This window comes from Sander vitreus, chromosome 10 (genome assembly GCF_031162955.1).
Source record: "Sander vitreus isolate 19-12246 chromosome 10, sanVit1, whole genome shotgun sequence".
Taxonomy (NCBI): Eukaryota; Metazoa; Chordata; class Actinopteri; order Perciformes; family Percidae; genus Sander; species Sander vitreus.
In genome coordinates this window covers 25673223-25698730 of record NC_135864.1, presented here as the reverse complement: position 1 = coordinate 25698730, position 25508 = coordinate 25673223, and the positions used below count along the sequence as shown (strand labels likewise).

At 41.1% G+C, this 25508-nt stretch overlaps 1 protein-coding gene across 1 annotated transcript; it reads left to right on the top strand.

The window, feature by feature from the left end:
* The first annotated feature begins 1495 nt into the window (after positions 1-1495).
* On the top strand, positions 1496-25472 carry enpp6 (ectonucleotide pyrophosphatase/phosphodiesterase 6). The gene is made up of 8 exons (XM_078261029.1): positions 1496-1862; positions 16394-16573; positions 17790-17901; positions 18071-18212; positions 19190-19369; positions 21468-21605; positions 21956-22079; positions 24178-25472. The coding sequence occupies exons 1-8, from the start codon at positions 1607-1609 to the stop codon at positions 24381-24383; spliced, it is 1338 nt and encodes a 445-aa protein (XP_078117155.1). The 5' UTR covers positions 1496-1606; the 3' UTR covers positions 24384-25472.
* Positions 25473-25508: the final 36 nt, after the last annotated feature.

Sequence of the window (25508 nt, the reverse complement as noted above, 5' to 3'; positions counted from 1 at the left end):
TGTAAAAGCCCTCTAAAATACCCTACAAACTGCGTTCCCTCTAAATTCGGATTAGTTTACTAAGTAAACTAATCCGAACAGCTCGGTAGATGATGGCAGGCTTAATGCTGATATGACACACTGATTAACATATTAAAAGCTTGCTGACCCCTGGTTTACTAGAATGATCACACTAGTGTGATCATATGATGTATACATCAAAGGCCTAAAACAGTTATAGATAGATAGATAGATAGATATTTATTAATCCCAAAAATGGGAAATTACAGTGTTACAGCAGCAAAATATCAGTCACGCAGCACAGAATATACATGAAATACTAGGATACAATATACATACATACAATATACATGAAATAATAATAGGATAGAATACAAGAACAAATATTTAAATATTTAAAATATATACAAGTTGGGAATACAAAATGTACAACTGCTTAACTAGAAATGATAAAGATGTAGATAAACCTATTGTGCAAGTTGCACTTAGTGCAGATGTGATGTCTAAGGGTCTTATCTAGCACCCAGTGATGAGGTGTTAAAAAGTTGTATTGCCTGTGGTAGGAATGATTTCTTGTAGCGGTCCGTGCGACATCGAAGCTGTCGGAGCCTCTTAGAGAAGGTGCTCCTCTGTTGGACCAGTGTGGGGTGGAGAGGGTGGTCGGGGTTATCCATGATAAGATAACAGTTTGTTCAGTGACCTCCTCTCCACCACAGCTTCAAATGTGTCCTGTTTGCAGCCAATAACGGTTATGTTATTTTAGAGAAAATATATAAATATTGAGATATCAATTCTTGAACTCAGAGGGAATTCAGAGGGAACATAGCTGGTATATGACATTTGAGTTGGGCTTTCATTTTGAAAATCCACATCAGAATGTCCTGATACTGTTCCCTGTCCTGACACTCAGGTGGCCTGCAATCATTTTGAAGTGAAGTTGAGGTGATGACCTGTCATTTTATAGTCAGATTGGTCTTTGGAAATGTATTATTTATTAGAAAGTTGGACTAATTACTCACATAATTGAAATGACCAAGCGTCAGTTTTCTAAGTCTCATTTTTTTCCATATGAACGTGGTAGTTTTATCATTAATTTTATTTATTATTTTATTCATTTTATTTTATTCGTTTGTGCATTTTTATCTAAGTATGTAGGCTATGCATTTATTTATTTGTTTATTATGTCGAACCAAATGCTTGCTCTTGGGGGAAATTGTTGGGTCTTTGTAAATTATAGTGTGATCTAGACCTACTCTATCTGTAAAGTGTCCTGAGATAACGCCTGTTATGATTTGACACTATAAATATAATTGAATTGAATTGAATTATTTATTAGTTGACTGACTGTTACTGTTAAACTGTTGACTGTTAAATGAATGTGAAATTGCTTATCATGTTCAACGGTGCTTTTATTTTGAAGTCAGTTCTTACACACTCTTACCGTAATGCCTAGGATATACACGAACCGCAAAACAAGTGGGGTGGGCTGGCTTCCCACCGTGTTTTTGGAAGTGGAGGCTGGCTTGGCTGCAGTCACTAACTGCGTAGGACTTGACCATAATTCCCGCACAGCTGCCGGATATCATTTCCAGAACCCCAGCACAGCATGTCCCCGACACACACAGCCGCGCTCTCCCTGCGTCTCTTCCCGCGGCTGCTACTGCTGTTCGGAGCGGGGCAGCAGTGTCTCGCAGCCCGTCCGTTGCTCGTGTTTCTGATCGATGGGTTCCGTTATGACTACATGGATGACCTGCACGCTCTACCCGGATTTCGCGAGCTCGTGGCCAACGGGGTGAAGGTGGACTACATGACACCAGACTTCCCGAGTTTATCATACCCTAATTACTACTCATTGATGACAGGTAGGCTATCTCCATTTCATTTAAAGAGGCTTTATTAGCGTGACATTAGCAAGTACAAGAGTGAAAAGTAGCCTACAGTTTTTAAGATGCGAACAATCAAACAAAAATGTTAACATGTCAATTAAACTTGTAGAAAAGGAACAACCATGTCAACAATATTTCATAACACCAATAACCTAACTCATGCATATCAGCAACAATATGAAAATAATAATAACTCACTAATAATAAACAAAATAGACAATGTGCACACCCGCGCTCGTTTTCTGCGCGCGCGCGCGCGCGTGTGTGTGGTGTGATGTGTGTGCGTGTGCGCGTGTGTCAATATGTGGAAATATATCGTGCTTTATGTGTATGTGTGTGTGTGTGTGTGGTGTGATGCGTGTGCGTGTGTCAATATGTTGAAATATCTCATGTGCTTTGTGTTTGTGTGTGTGTGTGTGTGTGTGTGTGTGTGTGGCGTTTGGTTTTGGTATTGTGGCTGAAGTTTTGTGCATTCTGTTAGGAAGTAGGCTATAGCTCTGTCTCAACTCCATCTGTCTTGCTTAGCTGGCAAAACTAAGCGCTCCTCCTTCTCTACACACACACACACACACACACACGCGCGCGCGCGCACACGCACAAACACACACACACACACACACTTTAACAAATTTATTTATGTCCACATAGAAAATAATCTGTACGAGGACACAAATATTAAAGGTGTCAGAGTACATTAATAAATTCATGGACCAGTGATATCAAGTCAAAATAGAAAACAGTAGGCCTACTCAGTTCTCAGGGATATAAGAAGCAGCGTATCGGCCATATATGGCGGCTGCCAATGATAGCAGGGACAGCACGATACTTTGCAAGCCGTTAAGCTAGGGCTGAGCGATATGGAGAAAATCAAATATCACGATATTTCTGACCAAATACCTCGATATCGATACCACGACGATATTGTAGTCTTGACTATCGGTGCTTTCACAAAATATTTACACAATGAGATTTTTGATAAATAATCATCAGTAATGTGGATATAATGACTAAGTGGGTGAAGGCAAATAATAGAACAGTTATACCAGTCTGCTAAGTTCAGAAAATGACATCACTTTACTGAAATGCAGATGATAGATAGTCTCATATCACGATATTGATATAATATCGATGTATTGCCCAGCTCTACGTTAAGCCCCCTTTTTGGGCATCCCAAGTTCTTGAAGCCCGCCTAGTTCAACCTGTGAATGTGTCCTCGGCTGCCAAATATGAAAGCAAGTAGTCTGCACCTATATCCAGCTCTGAGATGATATTTAGGAGTGGTTGGTTTAAAGGCTTACTCAGAGTAAGAGTATAGAGTAAGTTACTCTAGAAGCATTTTCCGTCCTTATAGCCAAAACCAGAGAATGCAATGGTTTCGGCTTTAAACACACCGTTAATGTTGTGAAACAGGCACAGTTTGGTTATGTTAAGGCACAAAAACTACTTGGTTAAGTTTAGTAAAACATTGTGGTTTTGGGTAAAAATCAAAGTCCTGTGTTTGTTTGACCCATTAACCAGCCCAACCTGCAGGGCGGATCTTGCCGCTCTTATACTTTGTCACATTACTTTTTGCTCTGCTCCCGTTTTATCTCTGGACGCTAGAGGACGCCACCATTATAAATGTAAATATTGGTTGTTATTGCTGCTTGAACAAACGACTTATGGGAGCGTCAGTGTAGTGTGTGCACCATTCATCTGTCCGTTTAAGAAAGTCTCTTTGCGCACAAAGCTTGAGGAGAAAATGTCGGCGGTACAGTTTATTTATTCATTTTCGGGGCTTTTATGGCTTTTAATTGATAGGATAGCTTAAAGACAGGAAAGGGGAGAGAGAGGGGGGACGACATGCAGCGAAGGGCCTCGGGTTTGAACTAGTCTCGCATTGCCAGACCTTCCTCCACAGCGCTGCGGAGGAGGGTCTGGCTAGTCCACATAGCATTCCGGGATGGGAGAGAAACGTGTTCTGGTTTATTGACACTTCTTTAAACCAATCACAATCGTCTTGGGTGGCGCTGAGCGCCGGTCGGAGCCACGGTGCCTTCGCAAAATAGCCTCGGGAAGGAACTGGTTTTGGTGGAACGTGTACGTTCAAAAGTTGGTCTGGTCGTGCAACAGAAAACTCAGATTGGACAGATAGTCTAGCTAGCTGTCTGGATTTACCCTGCAGAGATCTGAGGAGCAGTTAACCATAGTCCTCATAAATCCACCAGAGTTTAAAATTCCAACACAAAGAAAGAGGAAGGTGACGGACATCCGGCCGAATGAGGGACATCCCGCGGAATATCTGGCAGCACCTGAACAATTCCAGAAGTGAAACGTCGTCGATATAGACTAGATTCAAACCTGTGCCGCTGCAAAGGACTTAGCCTACATGGGGCGCACACTCAACTGAGTGAGCTAGAGGCCGCCCAGGCAGGCAGTCCCAAACTCTCTGAAGTTCCTGTCTTCCTCAAGGAGTATTTAAACTCATGCTGGAGGCGTTAACTTCAGCTGAACCTTCAATGGAAACAAAGATATTGCTGGCGCCTTAAACTAGGGCTGTCAGCGTTTACGCGTTAATCGCAATGCGATTAAGGGCCGACGCGATGCGATTCATTTTTTTTAATCGCATGCCGGCATTTATTAATTTATTTTACACTTCACTCGGCTTTGCGTCGTGCCTAACAGGCTACTATTTTGACCCTTTGCAGCACCGTTACTTATCATGAAGCTGCCACGTCCTCGTAACACATCCTGCTGCTGCAGGCTGCAGGCATGATGGAGAAAGACAGCAGCAATGAAATCCTGCCTGACGGCTCGTAGACAAGTCGAAAGCCATATGCACGTTGTGTAAAGCCGAATTAAAATATCACCGAAGCACGTCAAGCTTGAGCTACCACCTACGGAGCTAAGCACAGTAGTACAGTTATTAACGTTGATGCTACCCGCTAGCATGCTACCCACTCAGGCAAAGCACTATTTTGGAGAGTGCTACTTGCCGACCTGTGGATGAAACCAAATCCCAAAAAATTACTACAGCTCTTGCGAAACAGGTGGCAACTAATTGCAGTCTCGTTGCCGTCGAGGGGGACAGTAGTAGTTTTCACGAATACACAGCCTGTACGACACGGAGAAAGCAGCCCAACTGGAACAGCTGCAAAGTGCTGCTGTCTCATTAACAGGTGATCACTGGACGTCAGTGAGTAGTCAACATTATTTAGGAGTTACTAAACACTAGATTGACTCTGGTAAGGATAGGGATTTTTTGTTTTTTAGTTAGGTACTTGGAGGAATTGTGCAATAATGACAGATTCACACATTTTTCTTTTGTTTACAGTAAATAAATAATTACAAATCTTAAAATCAAGTTCATAAAGTTTAAATAAAGTTTTCATAAAGCAAACTTTCTTTGCATTCATTTGATTCCCAATCAAGATACGCAGGTAAGAATTGCTTTCGATTGTTAATATGTACTTAAAAACTGTTTGAAATGCATGTGCATGTGATAAAATATGCGATTAATCACGATTAACTATAGAGATTCAGTGATTAATCGCAATTAAAAAAAATGAATTGTTTGACAGCCCTACCTTAAACACAAGATGCTTAACCCAAATTCATTAGCAATGTGTTTTGTGTTAACATCCTCCATGACCTTGGCAGGATGAGGCAGCGCTGTATTATCATACAGCTGTTACGTCTCTATGGAGAGTTGAACTACTCCTCTGCCTGAGGCAGGTTATGAGGTTATGTTGGACACTGACCTGAATGAGACTTGGGGTACAACTGTCTCAACAAACATAGCATGAGTTTGTAAGCTGGAAATTCCACCACATTATGCGACACAAGGTTTATATATGTACTGTATATGTATATATAAAAATTGAGAACTGGGGCTATTCATAAAAAAATCTAGGCTGTAGCCACGGCGCCCAAGCAAGGCACATGCAACAAATTGTGCAACATGTGCATGAGCACACACACAATGTAACCACCATTGATTGACAGACTGTGAACATTTAGTTAGTAATACTGTTTTTGTTACTGTTTTTTTTTCTTCATTCATTTTGTAATGGTAAAGTTTGTAATGTGTAGTTTTGGGCCATGTCCTTTCTTTACTAATTAAATCATACCGGTCAGTTTCAACCAGCAACACAACAGATGTTTCCTGTGCCACTGTAAAAATTCAAAACGGTTTTAAAACAAATTTCCTTGTTCAGCTTTGACACAAAGTAGTCTGTGATATGTAGCACAATATGTTTCATCTGAGTATTATCCATACACTATGCTTTTTTACTCAAAAAAGTTGTATGAGCTCAGATCAATGAGGCCTACAGGCCATAAATAGCTAATAGAGTTCAAAACTTGTGATGTTCACCAGAACTTATGTTGTTATGGAAAAACTCAGGAGCAGCACAACTCATATTCACATACGTGAAGAAGGTTCCGGAGACTTTGATGCCTTACACAGAAGTATTTAATGAAATCTCGAATCAAGGGGAATTTAGGAAAACAGTACAATTGAGTTATCGTGTAGTGCTGTCCCAACTTCTGGAGTTCCTGTCTTCCTGTATGTGTGTTTAAACTCATGCTGGAGGTGTTAAAGGTCAAATATAATATACTTACTGTATTTAATAAAACAATGACCACAATATGTTATCAGTTATTAAGGAAACATTCAAGTTAAAATACTATCTTCTCTGACAAGAATGCTAAAGCCAGTATTTGCTAAAGCAGCAACCAAACGAACTAGATTAACAGAGATAGATTGATTCTACCCAAACTAAAATAACCTCAGCATCTTTCTAAACAGTTGCATGACCAGATACGTGGTAAAACACAGCTTAGAGGCTTAGAGCCCTAAAGGACGCCGACTTGGCTAATTTCCATCTAAACAGGTAAGCGTTGAGCTTCATTAGTTTATATCACGGCTAACGAAGTAGGGATGGGCATTTTCAGTCATTTCAACGTTCATATGTTTGCATTTAATTATAAAGACTACTCAAGTTAGTTACTGTTGTGAAAAATCTGATCAGGATTTTTTTTTGGTTCGAATCCTATCATCTACTGGCTTGATCTCTGTGATTAGATTCTAAAAGCAGTGGCGAAAACGAATGAGAACAACTTTCTCTGAGTTCTCACAGAATGGAATGTGGAATGTAACATTATTCCCAACAGTTACTCGCACAAAAAAAAAAGAGACACATACGTTGAAGTGATCCCGACTGGTGCTAATGCCGCCATGCTAACACGCTAACTGCTAACGTTACCAGAGGACCAGGCAAGCGGGCCACAGCTGTTTACAACCACCGTGACGGACATATGACAGAAACCGCAAGTTTGACTTCTTCATAATGGAAACATGCAATTTAACTTTGTCAAAACAACCGTGTAGCCTTAATTGTTGGATTGGGACACAGCTTATGTTCTCTACAGGTCCCTCTGCAATGTATGTAAAGTTATGTCTTTGAATACTCTTGTGGCTAACGTTACCATCACCAGTTTCGAGGTTGTGATAAGATGATTCCCACTTTGTTACATACTGCAGGGCTCCAGACTAACTTTTTGCCTTGGTTGCACTGGTGCGCCTAACTTTTTTATTTAGGTGCACCAGCACAAAATTTAACACGTCTTGTGTAGGCTATGAAATATCTGTATCGTCACTGCGCTGCATTTTTATGAACTATGATTTTCTGGCCATGGGTCACATCTCTTGCCCAGGTCCAGCAGGCTCCGTCTCACACGCTATTACTCAACGAACTGAAGTTAGTTGCATTTAATAACTTCTGATGTGTTTTTTGCTGTGGCGGCCGCAATAACAGAGAGTTACCAGCGAAAACACTGCTACCAATACAGGTTTCCCTCTCATACTTAACAATATACAGCTGTGTTAATAACAATTAAAACTGTAGACAAATGTCAGCAGTGTGGACCGGCAGTGCTGTGTCTCTCCATGTTGCAGTGGGGCCGTGTGTGAGTGAATGGGGGGGTGGCTGCACGGAGGAGAGATCCAAACACAGGCACGGCTTTATAGAAGAAATGGTTCATGTAATGCAACATTAAACCATATTGATATAAACGACATTGCTTTGTTCGTGGAGAGGCAGCGGATGCGAGGACGAATTGACAAATTGGTCGCACACTAGAGCCCTGTACTGGCATGTAATGCAACCATAATGTGTAATGTACAGTGTATAGACAAGCTGTATAACAGGGTCTGAAAAGAAGTAGTACCGAAAATCTCCCCCCTGCCGAAATTATTCCCCTGTCTCTGTTCCACGAGGTCTGGGTCTTTTTAGCGGCTGTTGCAGTGACATTTAGCCCAGAAAGGGCTGTGTGTCAGTCACGCACAAAGCTTTTTAGCGGTCGTTGTTGTTACGTTTGGCCAATACAATGTGACTGTCAGCCGGATACAGAGCTCAGCGAGAGCACGGGCTTTTATAACTGTCAACATAAAAGCATCTAGCAACTCTGCTGCGCTGTTGAGTAATGTCTGGCAATGCGAGTCTAACGTTAGCAAGGGGGGAAGAATGGGAAGAATGACGGGAGTAACTCTACCTACGGTACAGCAGGTAGCGCTCTGCCAACGTACAACTGGCTTTTTCTTCCGGTTGACCTATGTCAAAATTACACTGATGGCCCACTAAATTAGTAAAATGTAACAACTTAATGTTTTATTAACACACAATTGTCACAGCGTAGGAAAGCACAGTGCTCTTGCCAAATGACTGACAACTTGTTCAGCTCATTATATCTAACCAGTGTCGGGTGAAATTAGCAAAACGTTAGCCAGCGGCCGCAGCTGGGGCTGTTCGGTCCCTCCCTTTTTTTTGCAGAGACACAATGTTGACTGCCCTGGAGATGGACGACCTGTTTAGCCATCTCCTGGAGTCTGCTGCTGCCTCGGTGGGGAGTAAAACCGACGGACTTGCTGCCGATGGCCCGCTGCTGATTTGGGCAACGCTGATTTATTGTATGGTATCATAGCAACGACTATGACTCACAGCGCTGACAGATTATATCCAGTTCAAAAACCACTCCAGGGGAGTGGGGAGGGGCAGTTGGTGCATGCACATAGAGCTCAACAGTCCCGCCCCTCCTCTGAGAGACCTTGGGTTCCGGAAGTAAATTTCTCATTCATTTCTCCCATTGACGTCTGGAAAAATCCGTACATAAAGAGTTTTAGACCATGCCTTAGGCTAACCAGCTACGACGTGACTCATAAGCATACAACATATAATTTCGACTGCAAAAACTAACAGAAAATCCCCAAAAAGTCAAAGGTACAAGACTGTGTACATAGTTTCATTATCGAGCGAAGGAACTACTCATCCCATAAACCACTGCACACCACTGAATAAAGGAAGCTACACGTTAGTTTAGCTAACTGCTAGCTGAGACCCTCAAAATAAAACCTGAAAATAACCGTTAAAATATATAACAGCTGTTACGTCAACTGTAGCCTGCTTTACCCAGTGTTTACGTTGAGTTAACATTATTTTAGACTGAATCAAGCTGTCAGCTAGCGGTTAGCCAAATTAGCTGTTAGCTAAACTAACGTTAGCTTCCCCGTGGAGGCTAACGGCAGAAGCGTGGAACCGATCGTGTTTCGTGCAGTGTCGTCAATCCTCGTAAAACAGGATTATCATTTTGGGCATGCGCATGACGGATCGTGCAGGCAGCTCCCGGCAGCTCCCCCTCCTCACCAGCATGAGTTCCACCAATCAGAGGCACCACTGTGGGATTGTGGGATTGTTCAGGATTGTGGGTAATGGAGTACTTATCACAGACATCGCAAATAAAAGACATTTATCTCAAAACGGAAAAAAAGGTTGGTGCCCCATGAACTTTGGAATGAATCGCTTAGTCATGTCATAGATGGTTTTAAGTCTACCATCGACGGTTACGATTTTATGGCTTATACTCCAATTTGTCAATGCAGAAATTGCATTGTATTTTTACTTCCGGAACCCTCTGTGGGCGGGACTGTTGAGCTCTATACCCTTAACCCGATCATACCCCGTTTAAGGTGTATACATGCAGGGATACCCCAGTTACTGAAGGAGTTCTCTAGATCTCTTAACCTGGTTATGAGAACTGGGGGTAAGGTGTTTACATGGCGTTTGAGAAATCAGGGTATTGCCTTAACCCGAATATAATCAGTTTTTTAAACAGTCAGTGCATGTAAACGCACTGACTGTCTTATCATACAGCTGTTACGTCTCCTGTCATCTATTGAGACACAGAGTCAGAGCCGTCGCAAGGGGGTGCGAGATCCTGTTTGAACTTAACGTGTGAGGCCCTGCTCATTACACCGTGATGCACGCAGATCACTGTCAACCCGCACAGGGACTGCTGTTATTCAGACAGCTATATAGTCATATCTGTGTGTGTGTGTGTGTGTGTGTGTGTGTGTGTGTGTGTGTGTGTGTGTGTGTGTGTGTGTGTGTGTTCTTGTGTGCCTTGCTGTGTATGCATGTGTTAAATGTGGAAGTACGCTCGCTGTCCATGTTGCTGAAATATGTGCCAAAATAGAATGGATGAAAGGCATTGCCACAGAGATAGTTGTATTTGTATTTTGCTGTTAAGAGAGGTAACGGACTATTTCAGAATCAGAAAGGGCTTTATTGCCAAGTATACATACAAGGAATTTGTCTAGCTTTGTTTAGCAGTCAGAATAATAGACCGTCTGACCTACGGCATGGCAACTCAGCTGCATGTCACTTTATATTATGACTGAAAAGATGCTTCTCCCTTGTGGATTCACATTAAACAGTGCCTCCCCGACCCTCGGTGTGTTCACTATATCCTCCTCGACATGTGGGCGGTTCCTTTTCCCCACGTGGATTAAAACCATTCCCATTGGTCCGTTGTCGCCCAATATAAGGCGTCACTTCCAAATCCATGTGTCCTGAGGTTACTTCTGGTCACAAGATGAAAGGTCCTACCATGTGGGTGTCAATTCTTTTCAAGCTTACAGGAATAAACATTCAGGGGTGGCTGTGGCTCAGTGGTAGAGCGGTCGCCTGCCAATCGAAAGGTTGGTAGATTGATCCCTGGCTCTGCAGTCCCATGTCGAAGTGTCCTTGGCCAAGACACTGAATCCCAAGTTTCCCCCGATCGACGTGTGAATGTTTATCTGATGAGCAGGTGGCACCGTGTATGGCAGCCTCAGCTACCAGTGTGTGAATGGTTCCTGTACTATGCAAAAGCACTTTGAGTTGCTGTGCAATTAATTGAATTGTGATTTTGATATATTACGTTCTGCAAGTGAACTCTTATTTTATCTTTTGTTCTGTAGGGAAATTCAAAAAGTTCAAACAGGAAAAGTATTAAGGGAAAATGCACAGTTCAAGGTATTTTCACTGTTGATTTGTTTAACTGTTTCACTGCTTTTAAGTTCTGTAAATGCAACATCTTTCCAAAAGTCAATGAGTAATCATTTCAAAATAATCGTGATTTCAATATTGACCAAAATAATTGTGATCAGAATTTTTTTCCATAATCGTGCAGCCCTATAATGTGCCTTGTTTGTCTGAACACCACAGATGTTGTGTTATAGCATGCTGTTAACCCAGACATACAGTAGTCTACAGGGACTGTCCCCCAGTATCAATTCAGCATTTGTGCTGTCTCTTTGCTTTGAATTTTTGTACAGATGGTCCACTAGTTACTGGGAGATTGTTTTTCATCTTGTTATATTTTAAGCTGGGCTGTATAATGAGTTATGAGCGTTAATGAGTAACTACACAAGATACAGATTACTGCGGGCTTGTAGTTTGCTTTTGTGTATATACCAAGTATAAAGATAAGTGTGTAAGTCATGTTGTATGTTTTTCTTTTAATTCACTACTGAGTTGTACTCTGAGTGCTTTACAAAACAGTATATATTTTTGTATGCTAGAGAATGATAATAGACGTGTGTAAGGGTTGAGGTTTCTGACCATAATCGTAGTGTGGGTGAATGCATGTGGCCCCGATAGTTTGATTGAAAAGTTCTACATGATGATGTAATAAAGCATCATTCATAGGGAAAACGCGGAGTCAACCTTTTAGTTGTTGTCATAACGCGGAGCCAATCTCACTTAGTTGTTGTTCTATTACAGTCACTTTAGGGGAATTATATCCACAGTACCAGCAGTCATTGCTTTTGAAGCTGCTACACACTGTGTGATAACAGCAATCCAACATGTCATGTGACTCTGAATGAGTCTCTCAGTCTTTATCTTTATAATATCAGTTTTAGATTGTGTGGTGAAGGTCTGCTAAATGGTATCTCTACAATGAAAATAAATCATAAAAATCTAAAAATAACCGACTGCCTCCAGCAACAGCGCAAGTATGGATTCCTTCAACAACAAGTTTTCTCAACGTGTTCAACAACACGTTGAGAAAAAGGCTCGCACACGGTCTTCTAAAGTGTGGGAGTATTTTACTCTTAATGTCAACAACAACATGGTAGTCTGTAGACTTTGTAAAATGATCCCTGAGTCAGGATAACAGCAGCAAAACACCGTACGTTCTGCTCACCTATGCCTCCCCAGCTTCTCCCGTAGCTCACTCGTATACAGTATGTCCTGCACTCACTTGAGTGTGAGGTAAACTGTGCTGTGTCTCCCCCATCTGTAGCACTGTCTTTGATAATTGCGCAACCAGGCCAGATTGTTTCAGATATCTCACGAATCCTTTTATAATGTCTAATATAAAAAAAATTGTTGGGTTTAAAGGGTTTAAAAATTGCATTTTTTTTACTGTTTTTTTTTATTTTATTTTTTTAAGTTTTTTATTTGTGTATTCCTCCTGAAAGTGACTTGAAATGTTAATTTGTTTTATTGTTGGATTTATTTGATACATCTGATTTCATATGTTGCTAAAATGTCACTTTTTTTTTTTTACTGTAAGATTAAAGGGAGAAGAGCTTGGATGTTAAACAAGAGCTTATTCATTATTTGACCTACTACTGTTAAAAAAAGCAAATACAGGTTACTCTTTTTGCACTTGCTCTGTTTACTTTAAGTTTTTATTTTTGTATTCCTCCTGAAAGTGACTTTATTTAGTTGTTGGATTGATAGCCTACATCTGGCTTCAGGTTGCACTACAAAATCATTTCACCTGAACAGTGCAGTGTTAAACAATTTAAATAAATAGAGATTTGAACCTTATTGAAATTTGTTTTGTGTAAATTGTTAATAATTGAGCAATGGGAAAATAATCGCTAATTGAAAAATTAATCGTTAGATTAGTCGACTAATCGAATATCGCTAGATTAATCGTTTAACAAATAATCGTTTGGGACAGCCATACTACATTTTATTTATCACTGCACATAAATATATATCCCCTCTTTGGGGATAAAGCTGGGGTTAAAATATATATACAGTCAGGTCCATAAATATTGGGACATCGACACAATTCTAATCTTTTTGGCTCTATACACCACCACAATGCAGTTGAAATGAAACGAACAAGATGTGCTTTAACTGCAGACTTTCAGCTTTAATTTGAGGGTATTTACATCCAAATCAGGTGAACGGTGTAGGAATTACAACAGTTTGTATATGTGCCTCCCACTTTCTAAGGGACCAAAAGTAATAGGACAATTGGCTGCTCAGCTGTTCCATGGCCAGGTATGTGTTATTCCCTCATTATCCCATTTACAAGGAGCAGATAAAAGGTCCAGAGTTCATTTCAAGTGTGCTATTTGCATTTGGAATCTGTTGCTGTCAACTCTCAATATGAGATCCAAAGAGCTGTCACTATCAGTGAAGCAAGCCATCATTAGGCTGAAAAATCTAAACAAACCCATCAGAGAGATAGCAAAAACATTAGGTGTGGCCAAATCAACTGTTTGGAACATTCTTAAAAAGAAAGAACGCACCGGTGAGCTCAGCAACACCAAAAGACCCGGAAGACCACGGAAAACAACTGTGGTGGATGACCCAAAGAATACTTTCCCTGGTGAAGAAAAACACCCTTCACAACAGTTGGCCAGATCAAGAACACTCTCCAGGAGGTAGGTGTATGTGTGTCAAAGTCAACAATCAAGAGAAGACTTCACCAGAGTGAATACAGAGGGTTCACTACAAGATGTAAACCATTGGTGAGCCTCAAAAAACAGGAAGGCCAGATTAGAGTTTGCCAAACAACATCTAAAAAAGCCTTCACATTTCTGGAACAACATCCTATGGACAGATGAGACAAAGATCAACTTGTACTAGAGTGATGGGAAGAGAAGAGTATGGAGAAGGAAAGGAACTGCTCATGATCCAAAGCATACCACCTCATCAGTGAAGTATGGTGGTGGTAGTGTCATGGCGTGGGCATGTATGGCTGCCAATGGAACTGGTTCTCTTGTATTTATTGATGATGTGACTGCTGACAAAAGCAGCAGGATGAATTCTGAAGTGTTTCGGGCAATATTATCTGCTCATATTCAGCCAAATGCTTCAGAACTCATTGGACGGCGCTTCACAGTGCAGATGGACAATGACCCGAAGCATACTGCGAAAGCAACCAAAGAGTTTTTTAAGGGAAAGAAGTGGAATGTTATGCAATGGCCAAGTCAATCACCTGACCTGAATCCAATTGAGCATGCATTTCACTTGCTGAAGACAAAACTGAAGGGAAAATGCCCCAAGAACAAGCAGGAACTGAAGACAGTTGCAGTAGAGGCCTGGCAGAGCATCACCAGAGATGAAACCCAGCGTCTGGTGATGTCTATGCCTTCCAGACTTCAGGCTGTAATTGATTGCAAAGGATTTGCAACCAAGTATTAAAAAGTGAAAGTTTGATTTATGATTGTTAATCTGTCCCATTACTTTTGGTCCCTTAAAAAGTGGGAGGCACATATACAAACTGTTGTAATTCCTACACCGGTCACCTGATTTGGATGTAAATACCCTCAAATTAAAGCTGAAAGTCTGCAGTTAAAGCACATCTTGTTCGTTTCATTTCAACTGCATTGTGGTGGTGTATAGAGCCAAAAAGATTAGAATTGTGTCGATGTCCCAATATTTATGGACCTGACTGTGTATGTATGTATGTATGTATGTATGTATATATATATATATATATATATATATATATATATATATATATATATATATATATATATATTTGAGGCTTAATATTAAGGGGGCACTGGCCACCCTTGGCCCCCCCCCCCTGGAACCGCCACTGTGACAATGTCATGTGTTGCTCTGATTAATTACCAAAAACACGAACGGGGTAATAAGATAATCTTACCTTGATAATCGGAGGAAGTTTGCAATTTTCTGAAAATCCAAATCTTTGGAGAATATTTCTCCTGGGATGTATTTATTATCAAAATATATAACTGATTATAGCATGTGCGTAATATAGATTAGCCTAATGTGTGTCAGAAGATATATCCTTGGTGGAAAGGACAAAACAAAAGTCTTTGGGCAAAACATAACACATAACTGACTGAGGATGATGACTCGGTGAAATGGATATTGGTTGTGTGTGTGTGTGTGTGTGTGTGTGTGTGTGTGTGTGTGTGAGAGGCATGCCTTTGTGTTGTACTTCCCTATCTTACTAAGCCCTATTAACAACAGCCCATCCTGGCCAACGGGATGTGAGTTTTGGAGCCTGCCCCCTGATGATGTGCTGATGTGTGTGTTTTGATAGAGCACATTCTGTTGATAGAATCACTGGCTGGAGATACACACACATGCATGCATCCAGTTCATTGACACCTCCCTTTATCCCCGTGCCAGCCAGTCCTGCTTAATGCAGACTCTTTTTTTTGCTTTAACCTGAATTTAATGAATTTGCTTCAGATCAAAACCAAACAATGTGTTAGTCCGTCTCTCAATACTTATTTACTTCCCTTCCCCTCTCAGTGGCCCTGTGGCAGCTTCAAGCCCATTGGCTCCTACTGAAGACACTTTAAAAAAAAAAAAAACACCTCACATGCATATAGTTTAATTTATGATAACAAAAGAGAGCAAAAAAATCTCTTACAGTTTTGTCACACTTTATTAATGCTCAGAACAAAACGGTTTGTTGGAAGAGTGCAGTTCTTCATCTCTTGTTTTTTTTCCCCCCTTTAAGCCAAAAGGATTTCTTATCCCATTACCTCACCATTACATCACCTTAGCTGTCTCTTCCCAGTATTAGGCTTTGATCATTTCGTTACCTCCCTTGGAGGCAACTGTTCGGTTCTAATTTACAGTTACCGCTAAACAAACAAATCACTTTGTCAGATACACATTCCACAAGCCCTCTTCTTGACTTTGTTACTTTATTATAACAGTTCGCTCGGGTGAGGCTACATGGTACACGTTCAGAATGACCAATCATTGGGGAAATAATACTTGATTACACGTGCAGTAAATATGTTCAAAACATTATACGACGTTGATTGTGTAATCGTACAATTCTCCCCACAGCTTTTAATAGTTTTTGGACAACAATGGAACTCTATGGTACAGAGGAATACTAATAATAATATCTAGGCTTTGGATACTCAGACTAAGCTATTTTTTTGTTATGTTGATTTTTGTCAGGCCGTCACTGTGACGTTCATCAGATGACCGGAAACTTCATGTGGGATGAAGCCTCCAATAAGGAATTCCTGATTGGGCTCAACGCTGACAGTCGGTTGCCTCTTTGGTGGGATGGATCAGAGCCTTTATGGGTCACCCTGCAAAAACTGGGAAAGAAGGTTTTCATGTACTACTGGCCGGGTGAGCACACACAATGTTAACCTCAACACTCAACTGAAACTGCAAAGGCAAATTGTTTTAAGGCTTGTCTACACAGAAGAAGACTGCTTCTTGTAATTATTGTGCACATGACAATAAATAACTTGAAACTTGGAGGATGGGGGTAAGGGATGATTCCAGGATTTTTTAAGTGGGGTGGCACAGGGGGTTGACCAATACTCAGCCGGGCAGGGGGGCATTTTATTAAAATGCATCATAGAAAATCAAATCTGCTTAGAAATATAGGAAACATTGCATAGGATAAAGCACAATGTAATTCTATAGGTTTCAGTCTGCCACTTAAAAAAACAGATCCAGTGCTAGTTCCATGGTATCAGAAATTTGGATAGTCGTCATGGAAACATAAATTGGTCATGTGACAAGGGCTGGGGAAATTGGCAGAACAGGCAGCCAAGTGACAGAACTGTGAGCCAATGGAAATCACAACTGTCAGATTGACAACACTCTAGCCCAATGGATTGGGCCCCTCCTTCTAGCCCCGCCCCTGTTGGGGACATGGAATCCAAGTTGGCCCTGTGTCAGAAGGTTGTTGGTGCCTGGGGTTGCGGCAGCCTAAGAACCTGCTGGTGGACACCAGCAATGAAGGACGCTGTCCAGCTGAAGTTGGGAGGCCATTGTGGCTTGGTTGGCCCAGGGGTCTCCTCCTCCAGGGATCATGTGTACATTCAGCGTTATATCCCCATGGAACTTTATAGGCCTCACAGGCAGACCTTCAGTATTATACTGTGAGATATTTTCGAAGTGTATGAAGCTAATAAAGTCTATTTCTTATATATGTATGTTCATTTACAGTATATCCTCTAGGACTATGATGCCTTCCTTTCCATTTTTTGTGAATAAAATGTCCCTGCTTTGAGAAAATATTGTTGTAGTTCCGAATTGCAGATGTTTACACCACGTCTTTGACATTTAAGTGTTTTTCTACACCCTTAAAATGTGAGCATGTAAGCAGTTATAGGACCATGATATAATGTGAATAAGAACACCAGTAAGTGGAAAGTCCTTCTATTTATTTCTAAGAGGAAGAGTTATTATTGAAACACCAAGTCAGCCTCCTGAGCACAAATGCCCAATGATGAAGTTTAAAGAACTAACTTCAAGGCCTGTGTGCTACTATTTGCGATGTTAACCATCCTAAGAAGTAAATAATGCGGTGATATCACGTGTGTCTCTTCAGGCTGCGAGGTGGAGATTCTGAGTGTCCGTCCATCATTCTGTGAGAAATACATCACCAACCCATCAGAGAAAAACCTCACAGATGCGATAGAGAATGCTCTCAATGTCCTGAGGTAACAACCCAAATGATGTCATGTGACCCATGGCTTACCTCTTGCCCATACATGGAGAAGAGCTGTCAACTTGAGATTTGACTGCCATGAAAGTAAAAACATTTTAAAAAAAAATTTTTTTACATTAAACCACCAAGCCAGAAATTAATGTGTGTGTGTGTGTGTGTAGGTCGGGCCAAGCAGGCATGGCAGCAGTATATTATGAGAAGATAGATGTGGAGGGCCATCACTTCGGCCCAGAATCTGAACAGGTCAGGACAGCTGTGCGACAACTGGATCTCGCTATGCAGACTCTCAACAGAAAAATCAAAGTTAGTAATATCCCTGCCTATAGTCATGTTTCCATCTAATTGTCAGGTGAATTTTAAGCAACCTTTTAAAATGTTGCAAAAAGAAAAGAAAAAGATTGCAAAACGGTTTGCGGTTTGCTAAATCAAAGAGTTTAGGAGAGCTGAATTCTTTGGCTAAATGGAGAGAGGTAGCATTGTACAAGTTGGCCACCTGTGTAGAATACAGGGTTGTGGCAGAGACATTTGGTGTCAGCGAGACAACTGTTCACCGCTGTGTATATGCGGTGTGCATGGGCCATACGATTCAAGCTGTCATGTAGATCAGTCTTGTCATGTAGAGCTGTAATCGGGCCTTAAAAGTTAAACCCGACAAGGCCCGAGCCCGACAAGTACATTTTGATTGACAGCTTTTTAAAGCCCGAACCCGTTTACAGCCCGACGTTATTCAAATGTGCACACGCACACAGCTCTTTTGCCTTTTGTCAAGAATGAGTCATTTATAATTTATTCATGAATAACGTAGGCTACAGGCCACTTGGAAGTTGGAACAAAGAAATAAAATAAGTCCTCCAGAGGCCAGCCTCCGTTTCACCTCCATCAGCATCCATTTTTGCTCTAATGGAAACGCATCACCTGACCGCTCATTTACCGCGCAAGCCCGAGCCCGGCCCAAGCCCGTATAAAAAGATAGAAATTAAGACCGAAGATCCCGTCGCCTTCAGCTCTATAGTCATGTGAGTTACATGTTCACTACGTCACAACTTATTGAGCAAAGCTGTTTCCATCTCCCATTTTGCGCAACTCTTTTTCGAAAAAGGAAGTTTTTTTTCCGAATTTTGCCGTTTCCATCAACATTTTCTAATGCAATACTTCAAAATGCACATAAAAATACGTTAATGGAAACATGACTATTGTTATTGAAATTACAGCTACTATTGCTTCTCCTGTCATGCAGTTACATTTTTCAACTGCTTCTGTTGCTTGTGACATTTCTGCAGGAGAAGAAAATGGTGAACCAGCTGAACATTATGCTGTTTTCAGACCACGGTATGACAAAGATCCAGTGGATGGAGAAGGTTATAGAGCTGGACAAGTATATCAACATGACAGCCATTGTCAAGCTGATGGACAGGGGACCAGTGGTCAGTCTGTGGCCCAAAGATAACAAGTACCAAGAGGTGAGGCCAGAATCTGTATATATTCTGCTCTGCCATCAATGCTCTTTGTGAATGATTCATGGAGACATTTACAGATCTAAATGGTGACCAATAACATTGATCCATGAAAAGAATTTAAAATGACAAAATACGGACATACGAGGTTTCCGCCTGACAGCGACGATATCGTCATTTTGTCATTTTAAATTCTTTTCATAAATGTAATGCTATTGGTCACCATTTACATCTGTCCGTGGGTTTTACAAATATTTAAACCGTGACGAGGAGAATTCATCAGACTTTTTCTGAGGTAAAAAGATCAATAAAATGTTTTCTAATGAGCCTTTTCAACCACCGCCTTCTCCTGTTGCCCACTGTGTGTCTAAAGCAGGCTGTACCATGCCAGTGTAAAGATGCTACAGTGGGCTCCTAGTAGTTTAGATGTGACCCAGAACCATAGACGGTGAAAATAATGGAAATAGAAGCAGTGACGTCACCCATTGGCAATTTGGCCTTTGCCATCTTGTGTCGGGAGGATTTTCTTGACGAGAGGGCGGAGCTGGGGAGGACGACACAGCCAAGCCAATGTTGATTATGGTTGCAATGGCGCTAAGAGTGAAAGTTGTTTTCAACCCTTCTGAAGCGAGTCATCCAGTGATATCCGGACGATATCGATCAGGCAGAAACCTCGTATCTCCAGTCCCTCCAGAAAAACGCGATTATGCGATCGCATAATTCAATGCATAATCAGCCAAAGTCGGCATATTTATGCGGAGGTCGCATTTTTTCAAATACGCCGCACTTTCGCCGCATAAATTGCCGATTTCCGCGCAACATATGCGGGGCTTGCATGATTTCATAATCCCCGCATTTTCGTTGCAAAAAAGTCACATATATCTTAGAAGAAAGTTGAAAAATGTTGCGTTTACTTCACACAACAGCAGCCTTTTTCCCCCTGTTGAAGTGACGTAATTACGTGACGTGAACATCATCGAAAAGCTGCAAACCCCGCCATGAAGCCACGATGGAACCGCAGTTTTTGCAAGTTCGGGGGATCGCTTTGCATAGTGCATTAGCCTGTGCAACATCTGTTGGCTTAACGCCAAAGTATTACCAAGCTATTGAGGAGGCATTAGTTTTGCCATCTAAAGTTTCCTCTTCAATCTCTGGTATTTCGTCTTCTCCCTGAGCAACACTCATTTTCTTACTTTTGTGTTCTTAGTTTTGCTCCACTGACTCCCTTCGCTCTCTCTTTAGGTCTTCTTCGTCTTTAGGCTAGTTTTTTTGTCTCTATCTATTTCTTGTACACACTGTACACTGTCAGTCTGTCAAAATATGCACACACCTCACGTGGTACGCTCCATAGGGTTTGTCACGTAGTGGACCCGTGCGCTGACGTGCACTAACGTGCAAGTGGCACGGTGACCAATGGCCAATGAAACATGATCATTACAGCGTTTCAAGCGGGCTCTAAATCAAACACAACTAAGCCACACAGCCAACGGACGGGACGCATCGCTCCACAAAATAAACAAAATATCGCACACTTTTGATGTCTTTATATCGTGCACCCCTAGCTCAAGGATATGCTTCATTGACAGTAAAGATACAGGATACTCTCGATGGTGCACCTGCAGAAGTTGCAGAGTATCCTGAAGTCCATGTTGAACCTCTTTAACCTGTGTGGGGAGCAGAGCTACTGTCTTGCAGTCTTTGTGATAGGGTTTCAGGTCAAATCTGTATCCTTTTCTTTGTTGACTGGAAAGCAAGGCAGTCAGGTACTGTATGTTGTTGCCTGTTAGTAGCTGGCCAAAAGGCTTCTATTTTTTCATTTCTTCCTTGTCTTCCTTGTGCATAACACATAACACATAAGTGCATCTTGGCTCAGGGAAAATGAGATGACCTCTTCAAATATGTTTCCTTATACAGGTATTATTATAACATCAACCTGAGCCTGAAAGGACTGATTGTACAAACAAATTACAGTATTGATTTTTTTTTGCATATATAGCAGGTCACACATTTCTCTATGCAGCTGTCTGACCAACTAGCACTAGTTAGTAAAGAAAGGTTTGGTGTTAAATTAACACTGTTTGTGTGTATCTGTGTGTTATGCCAGGTGTATGCCGCGTTGTCCCAGGTCCCTAACATGCGTGTCTATGCCAGACAGGAGATCCCTGAACGTTTCCATTTCAAAGGAGGGAGGTTTGTTTCCCCCCTGACGCTGGTGGCTGAGCCAGGCTGGTTCATCATCGAGGTAACAGATAATATTTCACTTGTATCAACACATTCACTAGGACAAAGTCTTCTTCTCTTCACCTGCAAATTGTTTTTATATGAGCAACTGCATTTGAAGTGAATGCAAACATATGTTTAGATACAAAACGAGAGAGATATATATATATATATATGCGTAATCTTATGATATTGCAAGAATCTAGTTGCCGTGGAAGGTTACCATTTAGTAGCCATAAAAAATGAAGACTGCAACATCAGAAACATTACTGCATACTTCGTTCTATCTTTTGTTAAAATGTGTGTGTGTGTGTGTGTGTGTGTGTGTGTGTGTGTGTGTGTGTGTGTGTGTGTGTGCGCGTGTGTGTCCAGAACAAGGAACATCTCCCATACTGGAGAAACGACTCTGGGGAACCCTCAGCCTGGCAAAATGGTTGGCATGGTTACGACAACGAGTTCCTCGACATGAGAGGCTTTTTCTTGGCGACAGGACCTGGTAACAAAGTCATATTTTAATAGTACAATCTGGGCATTATTTTATACCTTTGATCTTTCAAGCAAACAACACCCTGCTTCACAATGCTACTGTATCGGTCCTAAAGCAACCACCACCTTCTTCTGTTGTCCACTCTGTGTCTAAAGCAGGCTGTACCATGCCAGTGTAAAGATGCTACAGTGGGCTCCTAGTAGTTTATAGGTGACCCAGAACCAGTAAAAAATAATGGACGTAGCGGAGCTGGGGAGGACAACGCAGCCAAGCCAGTGTGTTGATTATGGTTGCAATGGCGCTAAGCTAAGCTAAACACTAAAGAGTGAAAGTTGTTTTCAACCCTTCTGAAGCGAGTCATCCACTGGAGTTTTACTGGCGGTAAACGCGGACCACTGAGTAATGCTGCAGTTCATCTGCATGTACGGCAGAACAGAACATCAGCAGACTTTACCTTAAGTTACCAGCTAACACTAGCTCTAGCTAGCTAGCATGGTTGGCAGGGTGTTACCGACAGTGTTGGGAAGGATACTTTCAAAACGTATTCCGTTACAGAATACAGAATACATGCCCAAAAATGTAATTTGTAACGTATTCCGTTACGTTACTCAATCTGAGTAACGTATTATGAATACTTGGATTACTTCCACATTGAATTGCATTTTATAAGTGTAGGAATGCGGCCATCACATACAGCTTACTAAACAGGCCTATTCTGGTGTGTTCTTCTGTTCCAACCGGCTGAATGTGTACCTGAACAAGCAGATAGATTTTTGTATTTGTAGTCCCGAACTGCATACTACAAAAATCTAACCACAGTCTAAGCTACCACGAGCTAATTTTAGCTAACGTTAGCTAGCATGTCAAACGGGGCTAGTCAGTCTTTCAACGGCTCTGGGGCTAGTAAATCAGCACATAGGAGAATGTAAAGTCGCACGTCAACTATAAAATAGCAAGGTGACCAGTAAAACTACAGCAGACTACTACCTCTGGCTAATAAAAAAAAAAAAAATTACTTTAAGATGCTTCTTCAGGTTGGAGGTGGAGTAATTTGGATGCTGGCAAGCAGAGGTTGCACTGCACAGTTATATTTCGTTCTCCCTTCTCTTTTTTTAATGTGAAATGCTGTTTGAATTTCCAAAATAGAATCACATTCCTGCCCTGGCTCTGTTGTGCCGGTTCCGACTCCATCTCTACCTCTATTAGTGATCATGCAAATAGCTAATTTTTTCATTTTCATATTGGGGCTTCTGGGAAATGCATGGAGTTGCCTTAATTTATTCAGAGAGTGAATAAACAAATGAAACAGCGAAGTATCGTCATGTAATCCGTTGATTTCAACAATGTAACTGTATTCTAAATACCAACTATTTAAATTGTAACTGTAATGGAATACAGTTACTCATAATTTGTATTCTGAATACGTAACGCCGGTACATGTATTCCGTTACTCCCCAACACTGGTTACTGAACACTGAACAACACATTTTTAGGCAAACTCAAGTGTTCCAATTAACTTTGATGAAGTGAAAACACACAATGAGAGGGACAAAGTTTAAGATGAAAACACGGACAACGCCCACAAACAAGTTCAGGTCTATTTTAATGTACACATTGTTAGCATGGTTAGCATTGCTAAGCCTCTTTCCTGATTTACAGGTCCCAAAGCATCCCCTGCTTTAACGTCTATTTTAAACAAAACAGGACAATAATGTAAAAAAATGAGCATAATATTGAAGAAGAAAAAGACTTGAAACTAGCGATTGAGACCATAAACTCATTATGAAAATGTTTTTTCTTTTTGCAACCAGTGGAGTTGCCCCCTGCTGGAAATTGGACAGAATGCAGCTCTAAGGCACTTCGGCATTGGCTTTGCTTTTCAGACCCGGAAGCTCCGTCCATTATTTTTTACAGTTTTTTCCCCTTCATGCCCAGAACCCAAGTGGGCCTGGGTCTTGGTTGTTTGTTTTGTGGCAGACGGAGAGTGTGAACTGTGCAGGACAAATGACATGTATTGCTGCTCTGTCAGTATGGTCTCTAGTTTGTGGTGTGGTCAGGATATTCATTTGAGATGTAGATCTAATTACATTTACTTCATTTCATCCAGACTTCAAGCGGAATGTTCAGGCTGCTCCAATTCGATCGGTGGACATCTATAACCTCATGTGCTGGACGTTGGGAGTGAAACCTTTGCCCAATAATGGGTCCTGGTCTCGGGTAGAGTACTTACTGAATAGTTCTGATGGTCCATCTCTGCCCACAACCCTCTGCTGTATGAGTGTGATAGGAGTACTGCTTGCACTATGGCACTAACCAGACCGATGTCGGAGCATTTTCGGTTTTGCCTGTGGTTTTGTTTTCTTCTGCAATTTCTCTTGATTTTCATGGTGAAAGATGAAAAGTTAGAGATACATGATTTCTGGGTTAAAGGGCATTATCCTAATAATTTTCTAATACGTTCCTACAAAGTTTTCTGGAAAGAACTTGCTAATTTGAAAATAGGAATGTTCTTGAAAAAAAACTGCTCCATTTAAACTCAACCTATTCATTATTAATCGATTATTGGAAACATTGTTCTCTATATACAGTATGTTACACTGTATGCTTGCCTTTAGACACATTTCACATTTTTATGTCCAGCTGACCTGCTGTTCTCAGACTAAACTGTGTAGGTTACACTACCAATTAATAGAAATCAATTAATTGGTAGTGAATGTAGAGGCTAAGCCCAAGCTTTAAGCCCCTGAGGTGCTGTTCCACTGGTAGAATAATTGACACACTTTTTGATCAATGAAAGTCCAAATCATAGTTGTCTCGGAACTCTTCGGATCTACAAGATTCACGTGGATGACATTTTCCCATTCAAAACGGCGATTTTCACCGAAAAGCGACTAGTTTGCAGGTATGTACTACTCTTTGGCCGGCTCGCAAGCCCAAACTATACCACTATACTATATATATATATATATATATATATATATAGTATATAGTATAGTGCTGGACTTGGTCGAGACCAATGTGTATATTTGACGAGTCCAATGGCCAAGTCTGAGACAAGTCAGAGTCCAAATACCAACGAGTCCAAGACAAGTCAGAGACAATAAAAAAGTGACGTTTTTCTATTGGTTTGGAGACTCAGGTACTACAGCCCTGCTTTCTACAATTTTGCTGCTAGTGTTTTTAAGTAACACTCGTGGTCCTTGAGAGTACAATTTCGGTCAATGATAGAAAATATTCAGTAAACCCGACCACGTCCAGTCTCTACAAGACTGGACTGGCCTGTAAACGAACACAAGTGAACATGGGCGCTGCTGTTTTTTTCTAGATAAAAAGATCTATTATAAAACAAATGACGTGTGTGCAGAACAAACATTTCACCTGGAAGTGATGATGAAATCATTTTTTTTTAGGAATATAAAAATGTTTGCCGACAAGAGG

Excerpts from the sequence above, each read along its gene's own strand:
- enpp6 (XM_078261029.1), top strand. The coding sequence starts at position 1,607 with ATGTCCCCGACACACACAGCCGCGCTCTCCCTGCGTCTCTTCCCGCGG. Across the intron at positions 1,863-16,393 it reads TTACTACTCATTGATGACAG|GCCGTCACTGTGACGTTCAT; the intron begins GTAGGCTATCTC and ends GATTTTTGTCAG. Across the intron at positions 22,080-24,177 it reads TTTCTTGGCGACAGGACCTG|ACTTCAAGCGGAATGTTCAG; the intron begins GTAACAAAGTCA and ends CATTTCATCCAG.